Raw genomic sequence first — 20099 nt, 5'->3', positions numbered from 1 at the left:
AGTATGTATTGTGCGAAAAAAAAACGTGGTTTTTTTATCCACCATCCCTAAAAGTCCATTTCAAACTTCAAGGGGGAGGGGGGGGACCCACAAATGACTCCAGGAAATATTCACAACCACGTCATCGACTCAAGGCAGCTGCAACTCCCCCTATATTCACGCACAAGGGGGTGCACGTGAGAGTTCAGGAAGAAAGGCGAGCCGGCTCATTTAATTTGGCCCAGCGTGTAATGATACAACCCTCGCCCACGCCCTCGGCAACATTTGCTCGAACATTAGCAAAATTAGCATACATCCCCGGGATTTCCAGGTTTTCGCTCCCGCGTATACACAAGCGTTTATAAATAGAATTTCGCTTTACATATATATATGCCACCGACGGGTGCGCAAATAAAAAGGAGCTATCTATGTTATTTTTTTTTTCCGCAGAAAACATTGTGGTTAAGAAGAGCTACGTGCAAGTACATGATCACATTGTCATATTCCTAAGCATATTATATCTCTTGAACTCTGCAATCAGTGAAATACTACAGATTCGCAGCGACAATTTTCACTGATTGAAATTAAGTCGATTTCACCGATTTTACCCAGTAAAAATAAAATTCAGTACCCATGAGTATAGTTATTTCCCTGATTTAGTTTGAAAGGGTACTGTAGATGCAAAAGATTGATCTGCTGAATGAAAAAAAAAAAAAAAAAAAAAAAAAAAAACTTGAGATCCGGAAAACCACCCCATCTCACATCGAATGATGGCTTATACAGCTTAGGGTATACATATTATATATGTAAAGTCGAGATCGCGTGTTCTCGGTGAATAATCGTATAAGGACACTCGTGTCCCCTTCTATACCCCCGTATAACATACGGTATATACCTGTGTATGTATGGTTGGTATACGATGGTGTAGAAAGACCACATAGGCCGGTTGCTATGCCTCTCTGAGCGTGGAGTAGGAATTAGCCCCCGTCGGGTTTTTCCGCGAAATCGGCTATGGGATAGCACGGCTCGGCGAGCCTCCCCTATCGCATCGCGTGTCCGCAGGCCGGTTAAAGTGCAGACCAGGTATAAGTCTCTGCTCCCGCGAGGACTTTGGCTCTGTGTGTGTAATACCTAATACTTTGCCCGTAGCTGCGCTCCTCGTCGTCCTCTTTCGCCTCGGAGGTGCGCGCCAATGGCGAGTCACGCTCTCCCTCGCTCGTGCACGAGATGTACGTACGTTGCAAATGTTGTACATGATCGCCGTCCGTGAAATGCAGGCCTGGGCGTCGGATAACGCTCGCTTGGGTCGGCAGTTGCGATTTGCGCGCCGGGTCACGGTAGTGTACCCAATGTACCGGGGCTTCACCGTGGTACACCTATATCTACTACACTTTAAATCCAAACCTGTTGAAAATTACATTTTCACAGAGCGCGCAGTTGCGGTAGCTGTGTTTTTTTTTTATAATCAACAATCCTCGACAACGATGTTTAAATATTCTCGATGATGTATTTTGTTTATGTGTAGGTATTTCGGTATTTACAGTGTTATATTTTTGAGTGTGAGTGCCCCCGCGCGATACAGCTCGGCGAGTTTTCCCACTACTTTTATCCATATCGATATTTTAATTAAAATTTTGCTTTTCGGAGCAAAGAGTATATTATACCGGTATACATATACATACTCGAGTGAGGTGATACGAATATCAATATGTTTGTGTCGATGTACAAATGATACGGTATTTTACTTTGAAAATAATTATTTTAACGAGAGGGTATAAAATATATTCATTACAAATGGAATGCAGTACTATTATTACCGGAGAAAATAGTTTTGCTCGATACGGGGATTTAATTAATGAAATACCTACCTATGCAGGCTAACGGTAAAATTTTACTCTACTAGGTAAAAATTTGTTGAGAATTTTATTTCATGAAAAACCCGTAATTCTGTTGTATAGATTGAAGCAACTGTGCCGGGCATCCATTGCACATGTGTGAATTCACGATTTATTAAATATTTCGGGTGGATATGCAATACTTATATGCCAGAAAAAAAACAAAAAAAAAAAAAACACACAATTTAATCAGCTGAAAACATTTTTAGAGTGAAAAGGAGTAGAAAAATAATTTTTTCGCGAAGCCCCATTTCTTGAGATAATAGCTCTCGTAAGTTCAAAAAATAGTAACTTTCAAACTTTTTCTCAAAATCATATAAGGTTTACAGAAAAAATTGCTAATATTTAATCGAGAAAGCTAAAAACATGTTGAAATCATTCCAGAGAATCGAAAAAAAAATGTAAAAACTTTAAGAAGCCGTGAACAAACACATGGAAAAACTGTAAAAGTTGTTGAAAAAAACGCGGGGTTGTTATTTTTCCGCATGGTAACTTAACTCAGGCAACGTGGAAATGAACTTTTGAGCCAAGAAAAGAAAAAAAAAAAAAAAAAAATACAAGCAACCTAACGAGTCAACTGAGGGCATATACGGATGGAAGGGAAGCACAAATAAGGTCCCCGTTCGTTGCTAGGTATCGCGGCGCGTACACACAGAAAGGGCACGAGTCAAACGTATACCTATATACACATCGTGTATCATATTATTATATATATTTACGTACCGCACGTAATATGTGATACAGGAAGTGCAAGTGGGGAGGAATGAGCGCGCGGGGGCAATATTATCTGCAGTAGGGTAAGATAGCAACGTACATGATACGAAAACATCTGGTCTTTTTGCCAGCACTAGCCGCAGAAAACAATTAATATGTACGTTACAGCGACTGGCTACAACAGCACCATATAGGTACACATGTAGGTACAGCTGATGCGTATAGATGTTTATATACGTACATATTATACCCGAGGATGAGTCCAAAAGAGAGAGGCTATACCTCTCGGAGCCGCAAGGTCAAAGTAAGAGAGGGTGCAGCCGACACTGCCGACGGTATAACGTATTATAGCACGGAAGAAGCTGCACAGATAAGTGCATCCCTTTCTACGTTTACATTTTTCAATGGTTTTTCTTTTTTATATATATACACCCCTTTCTGCAGCTCACGCACAACGATCGCTTTATGTTTTGCCATCAATTTGCTAACTAATCTATTTGCATTTTCATTGGCACAGGATTTAATTGTCACGGTTTGCAAATCGCCAGTTGTGGGATTTACCTACTTCATATTATATGATATTATAGACTCGATGTGGATTGTTGCTTTGCTCACCGCTGCCCGTTTGATTGGTTAAGCCGTTGTTTTTGTTTGCGTCTCGCGATACATTGGTTCCACACCACAGCGTCCTCCTTGTGTGAAAAAAAAAAAAAAAAAAAAAAAAAAAAAAAAAAAAAAAAGAGTAGAATTAAGATCCTCCCCCACTACTGGTGATTTGATTTCACTTGCACCTCGTCCGACTGCTTCTTGTATATTTTTGTAATAAGTACATTGGGTTGGGTTCGATCGTAAAAACAGAGGGGACACTTGTAGTCCAGCCTCGTACACTTGGCACGATCGAAAGGGTATAGTGTGTGTATGTATAAATATATGTACATATAGGAGTGAAATACATATATATACGCGAAAAAACAAAGTAATGATAAACATAGACGAGTGTGTCCGTAAATATGAAAAAAACGGCACGGACATGTATGCACTTGTCGCCGTCGTCACAAATGCATCGGGTAACATTTTATACAATATTACATTATATTGCACGAGTATGTATATATTATACAGACATCCGTGTGAACGCTAATTGGGCATCCGCGTGCGGACTTTTCATTATTACATGGTGTACACGTGAGTAAGTATTGAGTTTTCGCCCCATCGTTCCTTTACTTACTCGTATTCGTCGGGGATCTATAATTTTAATCCGGCTCTTGCAGAAAACGCAGCCGAAGAACGTCTAATCATATATGCCTCTACATGCCGCACGTGACTTGAGATTCGACTCGCAACAGGTGCACGATGTACCCGATGCCAAGAGAGGGGAGGGAGGGGGGGGGAAAGGAGACTGTATCTATATAATGGGAAAGGAAAAGCGATGAAAGAAAAATTGGCTTCCAAATGCAGGGATTTTTTCTCCTTTCGCTCACTCGGAGGCTAAACGATCACGACGGAACGTAATTTTTTACGACAGGCCCGAGGACAGGCTCTGTAAATTAGCCGTACACGATAACGCTTGTTTTCTTTTTTTTTCGACTATATATATATAGTCGTGTACAGGTACTGCACGCTTATGTCCCTGCTCCGCGTAGATTTATATGCCCACATTGCAAACTCGGGTTTAGTCGCAAATATGCCGACTAAATTGACCAACGGATTGTTCCCGGTGATTGGCACGTCTCTCTCTCTATCACTTTGCTCGTTATACCTGCTTGTGTATATACGTTTTCCTTTCAACTTTTCCCCGCATACCTCAAATACCATGTATACACAGCTTTTACTTTTCACCAAAATAATTGATCGATTTGTCCTCGGATGTACAACTTTGTTGCCGATATCCGTGTCGGCCCGCGTTCGCTGTTGTGAAGGAGCGAGTACACACTTTGAATCGTATGTAAGCGGGAGGAAAAAAAAAAAAAAAAAAAAAAAATTGATCAAAAGAGCGAAAAGGGAAAGTCGAGAGACGCGATTTCGCGGGAGAGCAGCCGTGAAAAGAGTCTAGTCACGTCACGCGGCGAGGAGGAGGAAAAAAAAAAAAAAAAGAAAGAAAGAAAAATCTAGGCCATCCGAATCGTGAGCGACGAGATGAGAGAAAAGAAAAGAAAAGAGGCTGGAGAAAAGCCGGCTAATCGGTCGAGCGCCGTGTATAACTGGTGCGCCTACTTTGCAGCTTCGACGAGTCGTCGATGGAAAGCGGCCTCGCGACTACGCCGCCGCATCAACAGGATGAGCATCAGCGGCAGTGCGACAGTGGGCTCGGCAGTCAGGAGTGCACGAGCTGCAGGGACGTCACCCGCGAGCCACAGCAGCAGGAGGTCACCAGCCTCGAGGAAGCCAGGAAGGTCATAGCCGCTCTCAGGGCGCGGCAGAGGGCACAGGCTCACCAGATGCTCGCATGGAGGAGGACCCTCAAACTCCAGGTGCGTCTGTCAATTTGCATTTTCAATTTTACTCCACGCCTTCGCACGCAAAACATCAACGTGTCATCTATACAAGCACATTTACATTTGATATCATTGCACTTTTTTTTTTTTTTTTTTTTTTTTCTTGTCCTTCTCCGCGCTAAAATCTCCAGAGACGCGTTTTTTTTTACCTTCATCTCGACTCGCGATATCTATAAATATTGCGTACAATGTCACGGCTGGCAATAATGTTAATCGACCGCTGATGCGGCAAATCCCTTTTGGCTTTCGAACGTTTTTCTAATGAAATAAGCCCTATAAGTACTCCTCTTTTGGGACATTTGAATCGGCCGAGCTACTAGAAACCTCCCCGTGCGGAAGGAATAACTTTCGAGCAAAAGCTGTACAACGCCTCCTCCGATAAGCTCGTCATTGGCAGCGAATATAAGCTTGTCTGTCGGTATATAACGAAATCGGTTGAATTTTCCAGCGAAACGAATGGAAAGGGGGCGGGAGGAAACCCATGAAACGGATATATTTATGTATAAATATAGTATAATTGATACACGAGGTGTCGAGGTGTGTGTATAATGTATTGATGAATCGCAGGAGGAGCTGGTGTCGCGATTGACGCGGGAAAAGGCCGAGCAGTTGCGGAGCCTGTCGTCGCAGCTGTTGCTCTTCGAGTCGCGCCTCTGCAGGAAGCAAAAGGAGATAGAGGCGTGCCTGGGGCAGCGCGAGGCCATCATCATGCGCCAGCAGCGGGCCATCAAGCAGCTCCAGCAGAGGCTCCGGAACACCGGCGAGTCGACCCCTGGCAGCCCGAGCATGGGTGGCCGAACCCCGGGAGCACCGGATACCAGGGCCGCCAGCACACCCCTCGCCGGGGACTCGCCACCCTGCGACGCCCTCGACAGCCTCGGCGACAGCGACAGCGCCGTCGTCCTAGACTTTCTCGACGATCCCTCTCCCCCAAGGTACGACCATATTTTCCCCCTGCACCGAGCCAATCACGCGCAACTGCACTCATTAGACCCCAGTGTGACAATATACATTTATTAAAATAACGGACATCGAGACAGAGGGCAAATCGCAAGCTCTTAGCTCGCGCATTTCTTTCCACTCGACCGGGGTACACGGATTTCAAGTGGGTCCCGTTTACTCCCGTTAGCCAAACGCATTGTTTTCCACAATTTAATGTCACGGTTCGTCCGCACTTGCGGTGATGTTTGATATGTTTTTTCTCTACAACTATACGTAGGTTTCGCTCGAATCTGACGGACGTGACGGTGATACGATCGGTGTCGGACGCAGTCGAGCCGGCCAACAAGTACTGCGCGGCGAGCCGGCGCTGCAACGGCTTCCTGCGAAGGCCCGAGGTCCTCGAGACCGTGTACTCGGTGGAGGAGGACAACGACGGGGACCGGCCGGAGCCCACCGACGGCGAGGCGGACAACGACCCCCGACAGCAGCCCGACCACCGGGACACGCCGTCCAGCAGCGGCAAGCCCAGGCTGCGCGACTTGTACGGTAGCTTCGAGAGGCTGCAGGCCCAGCAGTCCGAGGGGGCCGCGTCGGCGGACAAACCCGCTGCTTCCCCGGCCCCGGTGCAGAGGACGAGGGACGAGAGCAGCCAGCAGGCACAGGTGACTGTCGTGTGTTTTGTTTTTTGTTTTTCCTCCAAGACGCGTCCGTTACCGAGCTCGGCGTTGTTATAATATTTAAGACTTAACGAGCGCGTCGTTGCTTTTCTTTCCGGTGGCTGATGGGCGCCGGGCGTGACGCTAGCAGGTCACTTACAACAGGGTGATGAGCAACCACAGGTCGGTGACCAAGCCTAAGGACGTCAAGTACAAAAGGATCAACAAGGCCAAGTCCAAGAGCTTGGAGGAGCTGCGCGGCAGGCTGAGGAACTGGGTCGAGAAGGGCAACAAGATAGCCATCTCCCTCGACCAGTCGTACGCCTGACTATGAGCACCAGCCGTGATGGGTACATAATTACGCGTGTGTATATATATATGTACGCCTCTCGCGATTATCATCGCGCCAGGACGAATCGGCACCTGTACATGGACGGGCACTCGTGTCCGTTACTTATTAGCTTGCGCCTCTCTCTCTCTCTCTCCATCTCTCTCCTCCCTGATGCACACTGTGTAAGTACGTGCGCTAACTTCTTCGAGTCAGCCAACGCGAGTTGTTTCGGTTAACTCGGACCGTGGCAACTATACAATCATGTTATTATTACTACTATTACTACTCTCCTTTGTCCGCACGGACAAATCAATTCTATTGTGATATTTGCGCGTCGAGATCAATAAGAGAGAGAGAGAGAGAGGGTTTACGAGCATAAAAATGTGATAAATTATTGTTGATGTTGTTATTGTTATTATTATTATTATTTTTTTTTAAAGTCATAAGCGAATACCGCGCGCGTTTAATTTTTCGTGCTTTCGAGTTTAATCGATTTCGCATCCCCATTGTTTTACATCCAATCATGGACTTCTTTTAAAACTGTATTTATTAGCTTTAACGCGCCGAGTCCTTTTTGGACAGAGTTAATTTTTTTTCTCTTCTTTTTTACACTACATCGCCGTCTCTTTCCTGCTTTTGTACGTTCGACGGAGGGTTCCCTTTGGTCAATTTATGAAATCTTTGCTGATGCGCGTCGATGAAAAAAATACATTTTACACTTACGTGTATTCAGAATCACGAGTGAGCCTTAACTTGAACAATCATACAGATCACTTGAGTTCGTTTGAAAGAAAACTGAGAAATAGGTGCACGCCTACGCTTTTAATGTAATTTAGTCTGCCGGCACTCGCTTATTTTATAAAATAGGTGAACGAAAGAAACCTCAAATACTCAAAAGACTTCGATATACCGGGCGATCAAAAGAAAAAAAAAGCTGCACTGGTTCACGTACAAATGTAAAAAAGCTCGTTTCGCGTTCTTTTTGAACGTACGGTGCCTTGCTTGACTGTATATGATTGTGCTGTTTTTAATTTCGGCTTACCTTTTTTGTCGCTTGGAACTTTCGTATGTGATTTTACAAAATTTCATAAAACACGCGTTGCCAATCATATTCTTTGTTTTTTGCTTTGTTTATGTTGTTTGAACGAAAAAATGCATCTACGAAAGATTAGAAAAAATCAAATGTACAACTACAGGTTCTTTAAGGTTGTAAAAGTCTCTTATCGCGTATTATGGAGTTGAACTATAGAGGCAATGCGTAATATCATCAAATATGTACAGTAAAATTTTGCGACTTTGTAAAGATTTATCATTTCATTTTCAAGCTGTTAATCTTAATATGTATAAAATTCGTACAAAAGTTCGATAAATATTTGTAATGGATATTTACCTGGTGTAAATTATTTTGTATTGAGCATCCCAAATGTTACAAAATTACCTATCAAACACACAATTTTGGTATTCAAATTCGGAAACTTTTTTGACAAGTCTCGTTGATCCGAGACGTAATTTTAAGAAACAAAATACTTTTTTTTTTTTCTCGATACGAACATTGCTTTTTGAATAAACACTGACAATCTGCACGGCTATCATATATAAAACGCGGTATAGTAAATTGATTTTAAATTAAAAATAAATAAATAAATAAATAAATTTAAAAAATGGATAATCAACCTACACACATTGAGACTGTAGCTGGTAAAATAAAGGACGGCGCTTTGTGTAAAAGATATTTACCTAAGACGTAAGATTGCGATTTAGTTATTGCATTTGAAAAGATGAAATTTACGAGTAAAAATTTATCATAAGTAGTACTTGTATGAATTTTATGTTCCTGCGAGCTGTTTAACAGCTATCGAGCGATCTCTTGCATAACAACACAAACAGCGTGGATTGCTAATATTGTAGCATATAATGTGTAAATATTTACAAATATATATAATATAAGTGTATGAGCATACACGATGAATAGAAATAAAAAATAAGAGCACATCACATCTATAGGAATAGTAACATATGTATTGTAGTGTGACAGTACGTGTGCACCAAATTATAAAATGCTGTGTAAGTAATGCAATGTATTTTGTACAGTTAGATCACAAGACTTTAACAAGAAATTAATAAATATATGATACTATAATCCTTAAAAATGTGTATATAATTAATCAATCGTCCTTTGATTTTCAAGGAAGATCAATAAAGAATATTATCATTACTAATTATCATCATTGTAATAATTACTACTAGTATTGTAAAGAAAAAGTTATTTTTAAACAAACAAATGTAAGTAAATGAAAGCAGAAAGACGTCGTAAAATTTACCTGAAACCGAAGAACAATCGTATTTATAAGTATGTTGAAAATAATTTGCCTGATAATCTGATAATATACACCACGTAAACTACGTATAAAAGAAAACCACACAAGCATGTGCGTTGCATTGCTATGAATGATGAAGCTCGAACTACTAAACTGATGTACTAAAATTAACGACCTTCGCCTCTTATTTCAGTAATTACATTATAATACTTACAATAAACAGAAACAAATAAAATCAAACAAGTGTACCATTGCTTATCCTTATTTCCTTTCATATCACAAAATATAAGACTGGAGATTAACAAAATCAAAAGTCATGGTATTATCCAATATTACCATAATCAAAGTGCATGAAATGGCTTGCTACATTAGAAATTGTTTTTATAGAAAACACAAAATTTATAAAGTCAAAAAATCCAAATTTGAGATGTATATACCACAATTTGCAGCTGCAGCCTCATCTGATGACAACAAAGGACAATAATTGTATCGAATTTTTCTAAGAAAAAGTATAAGTACTTACGAGCGGTAAAATAGAAAGTTCGAACCTGCGGTAAGTGGCGCCAGCGATCGATCCTTTTTCGCTGAAAGAATTCAGTTCAGTTTCGTGTTTCGTTGCGGCGTGTCGCGACTCGCGAGTCGTGAGAGATATTTTTGTGTGCATCATGCATGCCTCGTATTCGTAAAACCGTGGCGGGAAATACAGTGCGGGAGCGTGTTCGTTGACAGTGACAGTTTTTGTTGTGCTTATAATTGAAAATTAAATAACGCGTCAATAAACATGTCGTTCGGAACTGGATTCGGTGCCTCAACACCCGCGGCCAGCTCGGCCTTCTCCTTCGGCGCCGCGAACCCCGCCGTCACCGCGACCCCCATCAAGCCTGGTAAGTCGAGGGTTTCCACACACGTCTTTTCTAGGTTAGAAAATGCTCTCCCACACAATTTGCTTTTAATTTTATTCGTCACTTAATTTTACACGGTACTTATACTCTAGTTGGCCTTACAATTGTAATACTAAATGTATGTACTCGATCGAGGGTCTCGAATTGATTTTTTCACGTTATAAATTGAAATTCCTACCGCGTTGCATGACGTTACATGCTACTTATGATGTCAATCCCTCATTGAGCTGTGGCTTGTCCTGCTCAGAGAATCCATGGACTTGTCCCTTTTCAGTAATGGTCTGCGGGATCCACAACATTTGGGATCGCATCTGTCCTCGCCACTGTGCAGACAGTTGTAGTATTTCTTTTTCCACTTTCTTATCAAGCACACGGCAATGCAGCACAAAAAAAGTAGTGCGAGAATCGTTGAAATCCCAATGATGATAATTGTCGAATGGGATAGTTGGCCCAGTCCAGGGATCTTGTTTGTTAGGTCCATGTAGGGTGCCGATGTGACTTCGATCTCTATTTCATAAACTTTGATTCCTCCCGTGTTCTGCATTGGAATGCTCTTGTTGAAAACATCAATAGAATCGTCTTTCAGTATTCCGTCCATCATTGCGTTTGTAGATGCTTAAAGTATCATTTTTTACTCATTAATTAATGATGTAGTATAAATGACAATAACGAGGTGATAAATATTATTTCTTACTATAAAAAAAAGCTTCCCAACTTTTGCGAGAGCTGTCAAAATTTTGACTTTTAGGTTTGTTTATCTTTGACTAACAGAAACATACGAATGCGTATACAAATGACAATCTATAGCTTCACTGATTAACGATTTTTGGCCTTCAGCTGGTTTTGGTACAACTGGAACTGGATTTGGATTTGGTAATCCAGCAACAGCTTCAAACACATCCCTGTTTGGTGCACCAGCTGTTCAACAAGCCCCTGTGTTTGGGTCAACAACATTTGGTGCGCCAGCAGCAACAGGTTTTGGCATGACTTCTGGAACTGTAGCTGCAACCCCGGCCACGAATTTCGGATTTGGACTGGGTACTAGTACAGGGTTTGGTGCTACTCCTGCAGCTTCCACGTCCTTTGGCTTAGGTTCTACAGGTCAGCCAACAAGTAGCACAGGAGGTTTCGGAGGTTTTGGAGGCTTTGGCACTACAGCTACCACTACCTCGGCTCCATCCCTATTTTCAGGATTTGGTACAACAAATACACAACCTGCATTTGGTGCCAGTACTGGAGGCTTTGGAGGATTTGGTGCAAAGCCAGTTACAACCAGCACTAGTACTGGCTTTGGTGGTTTTGGCACTGGTATCGTAATTTTTTTTCATACTCCAAATTTACGAATTTTATCAAAGTATTATTTAATTACAAATGACAAAATTTTCTTTTTTAGGAAGTACATTTTCGGGTTTTGGTACAGGCTTGACTCAGCCACAGCAGCAGTTGCAGCAACAGCAACAACAGCAACAACTACAGCAACAACAGCAGCAGCAGCAACAGCAAAGTTCAAACGCGATATCGGAAGCGTTGTACAATGCTGTATTTAATTGCCAGTTATTCAATGATGAGCGAGATAATACAATTGCTAGGCTAAACCTGATTCAAGCATTGTGGGGTGTAGGAAAAGCTTACTATTATGCAACTGCGCCACCGATAGAATTAATTCAAGAAAATCCGTTGTGTCGCTTTAAAGCTATTGGCTACAGCCGCATGCCAGATGCAGATAACAATGATGGCTTGGTAAATTTTTGCTTTGCAAAAAAGGAACAAGAATTAAAAGATGCCAAACCACAGCTGATAGCTTCTTTAGGACAAATTTTAGGTAACAAACCAAATCTCACAGTGACAATAGATAATATAAAGTCTCTGGGCGAAGCAAAGGGTCAAGTTACGATTTTTGTTACGGAAAAGAGCGCCACAGGATCTCTCAGGAAAATTCCTGCCGGCGAATTATTTTCCTACTTTTCTCAGGCCATGCAAAAGCAACAGTTAACACAATTAGGAGTAGAAAATATGTTTCCACAATTAAAGTTAGATCCAGCACAGCTTAAAGAGTACATGGATAACCCACCATGTTCCATAGATCCGAGATTATGGAAACAAGCTCAATTGGACAATCCAAACCCAGAGCACTACATTCCTGTACCGATGATTGGTTTTCAACAGGTAAAACATCGACTTAAATGTCAAGAGGAAGAAACTGCAAGACATCGTGCATTTCTCGATTTAACAGCAGAAAACATTCAAAGTTTAAAAAGGCAACACACATCTACACAGGCAAGGTTGAAAGAGCACAGGAGATCGCTCATGGAACTTCAGCACAGAGTACTTCAAGTAAGGGTCATGAAATTTTATATTATCAAAATTTTAACTTTTGAACTTACAGAACTCATTTTGTAATCCTTTCAGATTTTAGTACGGCAAGAAATAACCAGAAAAATTGGTTTTTCGTTGCAACCAGAGGAGGAAGTGTTAACCAACAGTTTCGAAACGATGCATTCCCAAATCAGCGCCCCAACTCAGTTTAAGGGTAGAATTAGTGAAATGTTGTCACAGTTACGAATGAGACGGCATACGGATACCCAATGTCAAGAAAGATATAGTATGGATCCTATTGCGCAAGACGACATTAAAACGGTAAGTTAAAAAATTTGTGATTTGCTAAATAACAATTTTTTTAAATTATTTTAAATGTTTGTCATTTGGTGTAAATATTCAAATATTCCGATTTTTTTTTATAGTATCTGAACATGGAGCAACAGGGAATGGCACAATTGATAGACACCGTTAATACTGATTTGGAATGTTTGAAGATTATCAAAGATGGGATGTCAGAGCTTCTTGCCAGTGCTGGATCGTCCGCCTCTTGATTCTCGCAGGTTAAATTTATTACGATTTACTTGTAATTAGACTAATTTCAAAGTCGTTTGATAAAAACTATTTATTCAAAGGATTTCCACGTTAATTTTGTTAAATATATTGTTAAGGTTTTGAAGGATATTTGTAATAATGAATAAAATGGAAAGAATTTTAGTAAAACATGTACATATGTATAAATAATGTTTTTTTTTATTGAACAAAATGACATAGTTTAGTTCTTCATTTCTTTTTTTTCTGACAATAAGGCACTTTCATGATTTAGTCTTTTTTTTTTCGCTGTTTGTAATGGCCATCATCGAATATACATTTTTCATCAATCTCATGTACAGATATATTATTTACATACGGCACCGAAACAATACGTCCATTCGTCGTCTCGATGTCGCATTATTTTTCTACATTTTAGTACAAAAATTATTTTTTTCGAAATATAACAAATCTAGCACGGAAGGTACTAGTATCAGGTACTAGAACTATCAAACCAAGAGTCAATGTCGATTTGATAGTTACAACCGATAACATTTTTCTTAAAAATTTCTGCTCATCTCATTCAATGAGTATTTTTTTCAGTATACACGCAAAATTATACACATATATTTATATTTATAGACAAAATATTTATATCTCGTCGGTGTCGATCGAGTACCTTCGATGCAAGACTATATATATCGTTTTCCGATTCACGATTTCCGATTTTTGTTTGATTTCAATTTTTCTTTTTGTCTTTTTTATCTACTGATAATTCTTAAAACCAATGTATGTACAATACACAGAGTCGTTCAACAATCCGGTATTAATAAAAGAAGAAAAAAAAAAAAAAAAAAAAAACGACCCCTCCTCATCCTTTTATCGCCAACCACAACAATCGCAAAACCCCCTGAGAAAGCTTAACAACGTTGAGACAAAAATCAATAATAATAATAAAAAATAATAATAATAATAATAATAATAATAATAATGACAAAAATAATTAATAAGACGGTGCGTCAATCGAGCGACGACGCGTATACCCGGTGCAACCGAGCACCAATGCCTCGGCGTCTGCAACGTGTACCGCGCGCCAGAACCCACTAGATTATAATATTTGGCTTTTGTACAGTCTGATCGGCCGCGACGAGCCCTCACTCCAGCCAACCGGACCACCTCGACGCCCGGCGCAGTACATATATCAACAACAGTAACAACAACATTATACATAACAACGCGGAAGAGCTGAAGAGTATACACCCGAAGGGGAGAGGAAGGGAAAGCAAAATGAAGAGAAGCGAGAGAGTCGCCGCCCAACCGATCAGAGAAATACATGACTACACCATGGGAAAACGTTACGTTGGCGCAGCGACGACGGTTGACAATGGCGCGAGAGCCAGCGCGGTCGTGCGTCATTTATTGATCGTCAGGTCGAGCGGCAGGTCCTGGTCGATCTCCATCGGCGTGCCCTCGGCGGACTTGGCTCTGAGATCCTGGGCGCAGGTGGTTACGGCCGCTGCCGTTGGACCCAGGACCGGCTCGTGGGCGACGGAGCTCGGGGACGACTGACCGGCACCGCTCCACATGTTTTGCAGACCGTACTGCAGGTCGACCGAGGCCAAGAGGTGTCGGAAGAGCGGGTTCTGCGACTTGAGAATAAAATCCGAGAGAATCTTGCTCTTCTCGATGAGAGTGTCGTCGGCGCCGTGCCGGCAGCACTTGTGCCTGCAACAGCACTCGGCTTCGCTCGTCGCGCTTCCAGGAGAGTGACGCGATTGCTGGGCGGGGACGGTCACCGGTGCCTCCCCCGAGGACACGGGGGAGTGCAGCTGCGGATCGGCACGCTTTATCACAGAGTTGCGGACGCAGAGATCGCTGGCTACCGAGCTGACGGAACTGGTGGTGCGGTAGCTCGTCGTCAGGGGCTCCTTTTTGATGGGCGTGTTGGCGCTGTTGTTGCTACTGCTGATGCTGTTGCTGCTGGTGCTACTGTTGACGATGGACTCGATGTTGCGGTAGTCGACGCCGCTGGCGGCTTTGTCCTCGCTCTTGATCGGCGTCGATTGCATGCCGATGCGCGGGGTCGCCGCGAGCAGGTGATCGGGGGGCGAGGCCGGTGGACAGTGCCTTGCGTCGATCGCCGGATAACTGGACGGCCGGAAGGCCGAGAGGTGCCGATCGGGGTGCATGTACTCCTCGTAGAGGGCCGAGTGACTGTACCGGCCGGTGGTCTGAAGCTCGTGCTCGTAGCTGCTCTTGGAGGACGAGAGCGAGAGCGAAGACGTGGGCGACGCCGTGGGCTGGTGAACGGTCTCGTGCTGGTCCTTGCGCTCCGGCAGATTGCTGTACACGTTGTTCCACTCGGTTCCGAACTTTTGCTGATCGTCGAAACTCGTCGACGACGCTGCCTTTGGACTCTCGGTGCTAAACAATCAAGAAAGCAGAATATAAGGATCGGCGAAAAAAAGGTTGGTGCTGGATTTTGTTTGTTTTCAAAATCACCGTGACTCATTAGGTGCAAGTTTAATCGTAAAGTGATGGCAAGATCGTCCTACCTGACGGAAGAAACGACGGAGGTGTTGTTACTGGTGACGTTACTCTCGAGACTAGAGTCCTTCTTGTCGGAGGAGTCCGACCTGGAGCTGCTCGCGGTGCTCTTTTCGGGACTGACGTCGCGTGGCGAGATCTTGGCAGGGGCAACGAGTTGCGCGTCCTCTTGGCGGGCAGTTGGCTGGACGATGCTCTTCTCGAGCAGCAGCAGCTTACCGTCGTGGTTATTGTTGTTGTTGGTGGTGCCGGTAGCGCCGACGTAGTGGCGGTAGGTCTTGACGTGCTTGCGCAGGGAGGAGGGGTCGGTGTAGCGCTTCGGACAGCCGGGGATCTTGCAACAGTAGGGCTTGTCGACGGCGTGGGTGCGCGTGTGCTTGAAACGGTCCGAGGAGTTGGAGTAAGCTTTGTTGCAGCCCTCGACCGGACACACGTAGGGCCGCTCGCCCGTATGCGAGCGCGCGTGGATTTTTAGGTTTTCGGCTCGACTGAAGCTCTTGTCGCACTGGAAGCAGTGGTGCGGCTTCTCGTTCGTGTGGGTCCGCACGTGAACCAACATTTTGTACCTGAATTGTACAGTTAGCATAAATACATTGGCAAAAAGGCATTTTTTTTCCATTCATTAGTTTCAAACAAACGACCTGTCGTCATATTTTTTTAATAATTGCAATTTGATTTGAAAAACAGGTTCTTGCAAAATCACGAAAAGTCGGCGCTTGGCGCTAATTTTGTGGAAGAGAGAAAGGTGAGCAAAATCAATGCATGCAAACGTACCTCGCATTGAATCCACGCTCGCCCCTCTGGCATCCTTCCCAGCCGCAGTAGAAAAGTCCACGGGGACCGGATGCGGCGTGGAGCTGCTTGACGTGGCGCGCCAGTTGGTCCAGCGACGTGAACCACCTGCCGCAGTTTTGCCATCTGAAACAAGTAGAAAAGGAGGTCGATCCTTCAATCAGGTGCTCTCAAATTTTGGGCTCTCCCCACAACATGCTTTTTTCATCATTATTTTACAGTATCGCATCCTGCCATACGTTGTACTTTCATTACGCGAGTAGGGGTTTTTTTACTAAACGGCGCAATTGATCTCGACTCCTTCGCGCAAGTATGTGTATCGCCGAGGTATGTGCGATAGGAACGAGCTCGCAAGTCAATTGGCGTCATATGTGCACGAGCATGACAACAATGAACTATGAGAGTACTTTACTACTGCCTGCAGTAGATCTTTGTTATTTTTTTATTTCGTTTCCATCGTGTAGTACGTGACCGTATTGGAGTCGATCTAAGCTGCGCTGGCCTCCGCAAATCGACGCCAATTCCCCGCATCAACGAGTCAATTGGCGACGATACCCGCATTACCTCAAGCGTGTACGGCGCAGTTGTGATGATAAAAATAATCGCTCCTGTGCGCGCACAAACGACATCAAATGAAAAAACAATCGATGGAGAATCGGCACATGTGCCCGAGTTCTCGTTGCTACACGATTTGGGCTCGTTTGAATAGGTAAGAGAAACAATTATATTTCTGCATTTCTCGTTAATCTATGAGCGCGTGTCAAATGTAGCAATGTTTAAAAAAGCCCGAATTAGCTTCGAAAATGTGTGCGTTACAAAACAATTCGATGACTTTTTTTAAAATTTTTTGAAATTCAAAAGTATTTCTGCAGAATTGCTCACGTAACGTAATCGTATTGTTGTTGTTGTTGTTTATATTGTTATTGATGTCGATTAGCGGTGCAAACTCTCTTGAGATACATAAGTGGGTAGCACGTAATCAGCCATATAGCCGATACAGTACGTATACGCAATAATTAAATACTTATTGAACATTGCATACGGGGGATCATTGTAACGTGGCATCTCCAAGAGACACAATATAAATATGCCCGCTCGCTGATAAGATAAGCCGGCTTTTCTCCTCCGGGCTTTTTTTTTTTTTTCTTTTTTTTTTAAATATCACCGTTTCGTACACGCGGCAGCAACTGCGAGCTATAACGCGATCGAGCATATTCACGTAATTATTATTCACTCCCCGTTGAAACATCGAGAATTGTTGTATTGTTACAAAGAAAGTGATAATTTATACGTTTATAAACTTCAACGTAACATAACATTTTTATCATTTACGTATAGATTTTAATTTTCATTTGATGATAGTAAAATTCCTCGTAAACGTACAGCAATTTTTTCTCAGTGTATACACTGAGTACATTTACCCGAAATCATCAGTTGTGCGCGCGACTGCAGTGCGGGAGACACCGGCGAGACGCATATATATAGCTTTATATTACACGTGATCGGCTCGTGGCGCCTGGCTGATATACCGCGGGTTACATTAATAGCGGTGGAGAGTGGGGCACCTATCATAATATACGTATACACATGCGCACACACTCGCGATTACACAGTAGTCGAGCTCGACATTGTTATTATTATACATCAGTGCAGCATTATATTAAATTCAGCGATAGCACGCGTGGGATGATTTATTTACCTCGGATGAGTATTACGTTAATCGCCGTGAGAATATAATTACCAAGAAAAGCCTATACGTAACTATCCACCGCGTGTTCATATTGACACTATAATGTACCTATATACATATTCGATGCGAAATAATATACTTTACGCGACGCTGTCGAAACTTGCCGATTTCTGGCTCGACTGACCTATGAACGCACACGATACACTCCGAATCGTTTTATATAAAATACATGTACCGTTTTCCTTCTTTTTTTTTCAAGATGATGATAATATGGCAGGGGGTTGCTGTGATACCTTTTGCAATTTACCGTCTCTATATGCCATAACTCTTTGGCTATTGATAACGTAATAAATACCGTTCTCCGTTTGCCCATTTTCAAAGCCAATTAATATTGTCCGAATTTCCATTATTTCGGTGTATTTTCAAGTTGCGCGTTTAACCATATACATAGCTACCGAAAACTGCTCAATCGACGGGCTATCCATAAAAACGAGCGATGCCTAATCATTTATTTGTCATTATCGTCATCCCTTGAGATTCTGTACTTGCTTCTACGTTCATTTATTTGGCTACATGCGTCAAGGCCGGCCGGTAAAGGTGTGTAACTACCTTCGCGACGAAGCAAAAAAAGCAGCGGCAACTGGTGCCCCAGAGAGGCTTGGCGCTTATCATCCCGGCTCGTGTATAATCTCGCAACGCTGCGGTCACGGTGGGAAACGACGCGCGCTCTTTCCCGGAGTTGAAAGCTCTGCCGCGACATTGGGAGGGAAAAAAAAAAAAAAAAAAAAAAAAAAAAATGAAAAGTAAATATTATAATGGGCTTCTTACCTGCATCTGAGCTGAGCGTGCTCTCCCCTCCTGACGGAGCCGAGCTCAAGACTGGAACTCGAGGCGTCGGAGTCGCTGTGGGCGGGACTGGGCGGCCCGTTGTTCACCACGACGACCGCGCCTGGGCCCGTGGCGCAGCCCAGGTGGTGCTGGGCCGAGGTTGTCGTGGTCAATAGCATCTCCTCGTCCTGGGGCATCGTGCGGGGCCAGCCCGAGAACAGCGTGTTGGGGCTGGTGACGGCGACGGCCCGGTGATTTTGGCGTAGCTGGTAACTCGGGCCCCCCGGGCTCGGGGGCGACGGTGACGGCGAGCACCCGTACTCGGGCTGTACCAGCAGCCCGCGCCCGCAATAATAATAGTAACAGGTGTCGTTGCTGCTGTTGCGGCCCGGCTGACTATCGTAGTAGTAGCCGGTACCGATCTGCCGATGTTGGTACGCCGGCTGCTGCCTGATGGGCATTCTGCCGGGAAAGTTGATGATCATCGTGAGACGACTTTTCACCCCCAAAAACTCCCTCTATATCTCACTACTATTCGTATTTTCTACTTTTTTTATTATTATTATTTATTATTGTTATTTATTATTATTGTTATTATTATTATTATTGTTATTATTGTCGTATACACGCAGATGTTCCTCTCGAGGGGCGACGACTCGTGTTTAGCGGGAGAGACGTTCCAGGTCTCTCCGCGGCGGGAACCGAGCGATAATACGAGGTCCGCGGACCGCAATTGCACTACGTTAAAAAACAACAACACTTGGTCCGAGTCCGTATCGTCAGATGTACTTGAATCGGTTGGACTTGAGTATGCGGTAGCTGAGGAACTGCTTGCTGTACCCTATGGGAAACATAACTGGGCCGGTTTGGTTTAACGACGCGATCCAAAAACGAAGCCACACTCGACACCCTTTTGGCTCGTACGACTACTGCTGCTGCTGCTGCTGTGTTGCACTTTGGCTGTCGAAGGCCGGCGATCACTGGGTTCGGCTTAGGGGGGGCACAGCGGGTTTGGCTGCTGCTAGGAGTACGCTGCCTCCATTTTGCTACTGCTCGCGGAGAACGGGGAGTGGACGTTGGAGCCGAAGAACCGTCGAGTCGGCGAGAGGCGAAGGAGTTAGCGGGCAAACTATTGAGAAACACTCGGCTGGACTGGCGGCGTC

The 20099-nt window shown here is 43.6% G+C and overlaps 3 protein-coding genes across 4 annotated transcripts in view; 2 read left to right on the top strand and 1 right to left on the bottom strand.

Annotated features, from left to right (window-relative positions):
* Positions 1 to 9545, top strand: part of LOC106641023 (uncharacterized) — a 44289-nt gene extending 34744 nt beyond the window's left edge. The window contains exons 3-6 of one of the 2 annotated variants that reach the window (XM_089593198.1): positions 4810 to 5059; positions 5651 to 6018; positions 6303 to 6687; positions 6833 to 9545. In XM_089593198.1, the coding sequence (XP_089449324.1) occupies positions 4810 to 5059; positions 5651 to 6018; positions 6303 to 6687; positions 6833 to 7009 (1180 nt within the window). In that variant the 3' untranslated portion in view covers positions 7010 to 9545. Of the gene's footprint in view, positions 1 to 4809; positions 5060 to 5650; positions 6019 to 6302; positions 6688 to 6829 lie in introns of both variants that reach the window. The other variant, XM_089593197.1, reaches the window with a different exon arrangement.
* Positions 9546 to 9952: 407 nt separating this feature from the next.
* Nup54 (nuclear pore complex protein Nup54) lies at positions 9953 to 13277 on the top strand. The gene is made up of 5 exons (XM_014355245.2): positions 9953 to 10214; positions 11070 to 11540; positions 11626 to 12566; positions 12642 to 12869; positions 12974 to 13277. The coding sequence occupies exons 1-5, from the start codon at positions 10112 to 10114 to the stop codon at positions 13100 to 13102; spliced, it is 1872 nt and encodes a 623-aa protein (XP_014210731.2). The 5' UTR covers positions 9953 to 10111; the 3' UTR covers positions 13103 to 13277.
* A 669-nt stretch (positions 13278 to 13946) lies between these two features.
* Positions 13947 to 19453, bottom strand: LOC106641025 (uncharacterized). The gene is made up of 4 exons (XM_014355236.2): positions 18937 to 19453; positions 16401 to 16544; positions 15635 to 16192; positions 13947 to 15503 (listed from the first exon to the last, which is right to left on the bottom strand). Exons 1-4 carry the CDS (start codon positions 19419 to 19421, stop codon positions 14492 to 14494), a joined length of 2199 nt encoding a protein of 732 aa, XP_014210722.2. The 5' UTR covers positions 19422 to 19453; the 3' UTR covers positions 13947 to 14491.
* Between the last annotated feature and the right edge of the window lie 646 nt (positions 19454 to 20099).

Source organism: Copidosoma floridanum, unplaced genomic scaffold (assembly GCF_036245765.1).
Source record: "Copidosoma floridanum isolate Cflo_tuat_1 unplaced genomic scaffold, Cflo_Japanese_pri ptg000019l, whole genome shotgun sequence".
In the NCBI taxonomy this organism is placed as follows: domain Eukaryota; kingdom Metazoa; phylum Arthropoda; class Insecta; order Hymenoptera; family Encyrtidae; genus Copidosoma; species Copidosoma floridanum.
This window is presented reverse-complemented; position numbering and strand designations above follow the sequence as displayed.

What these genes read in the sequence shown, in the direction of transcription:
- Nup54 (XM_014355245.2), top strand. Translation starts at nt 10,112, where the DNA reads ATGTCGTTCGGAACTGGATTCGGTGCCTCAACACCCGCGGCCAGCTCG. An exon ending in CTTTGGTGGTTTTGGCACTG is followed by an intron (nt 11,541 to 11,625) that starts GTATCGTAATTT and finishes TTTCTTTTTTAG; the next exon opens with GAAGTACATTTTCGGGTTTT. An exon ending in CGCAAGACGACATTAAAACG is followed by an intron (nt 12,870 to 12,973) that starts GTAAGTTAAAAA and finishes TTTTTTTTATAG; the next exon opens with TATCTGAACATGGAGCAACA.
- LOC106641025 (XM_014355236.2), bottom strand. Translation starts at nt 19,421, where the DNA reads ATGATCATCAACTTTCCCGGCAGAATGCCCATCAGGCAGCAGCCGGCG. An exon ending in CACGCTCAGCTCAGATGCAG is followed by an intron (nt 16,545 to 18,936) that starts GTAAGAAGCCCA and finishes TACTTGTTTCAG; the next exon opens with ATGGCAAAACTGCGGCAGGT. An exon ending in TCCGTCGTTTCTTCCGTCAG is followed by an intron (nt 15,504 to 15,634) that starts GTAGGACGATCT and finishes TTGATTGTTTAG; the next exon opens with CACCGAGAGTCCAAAGGCAG.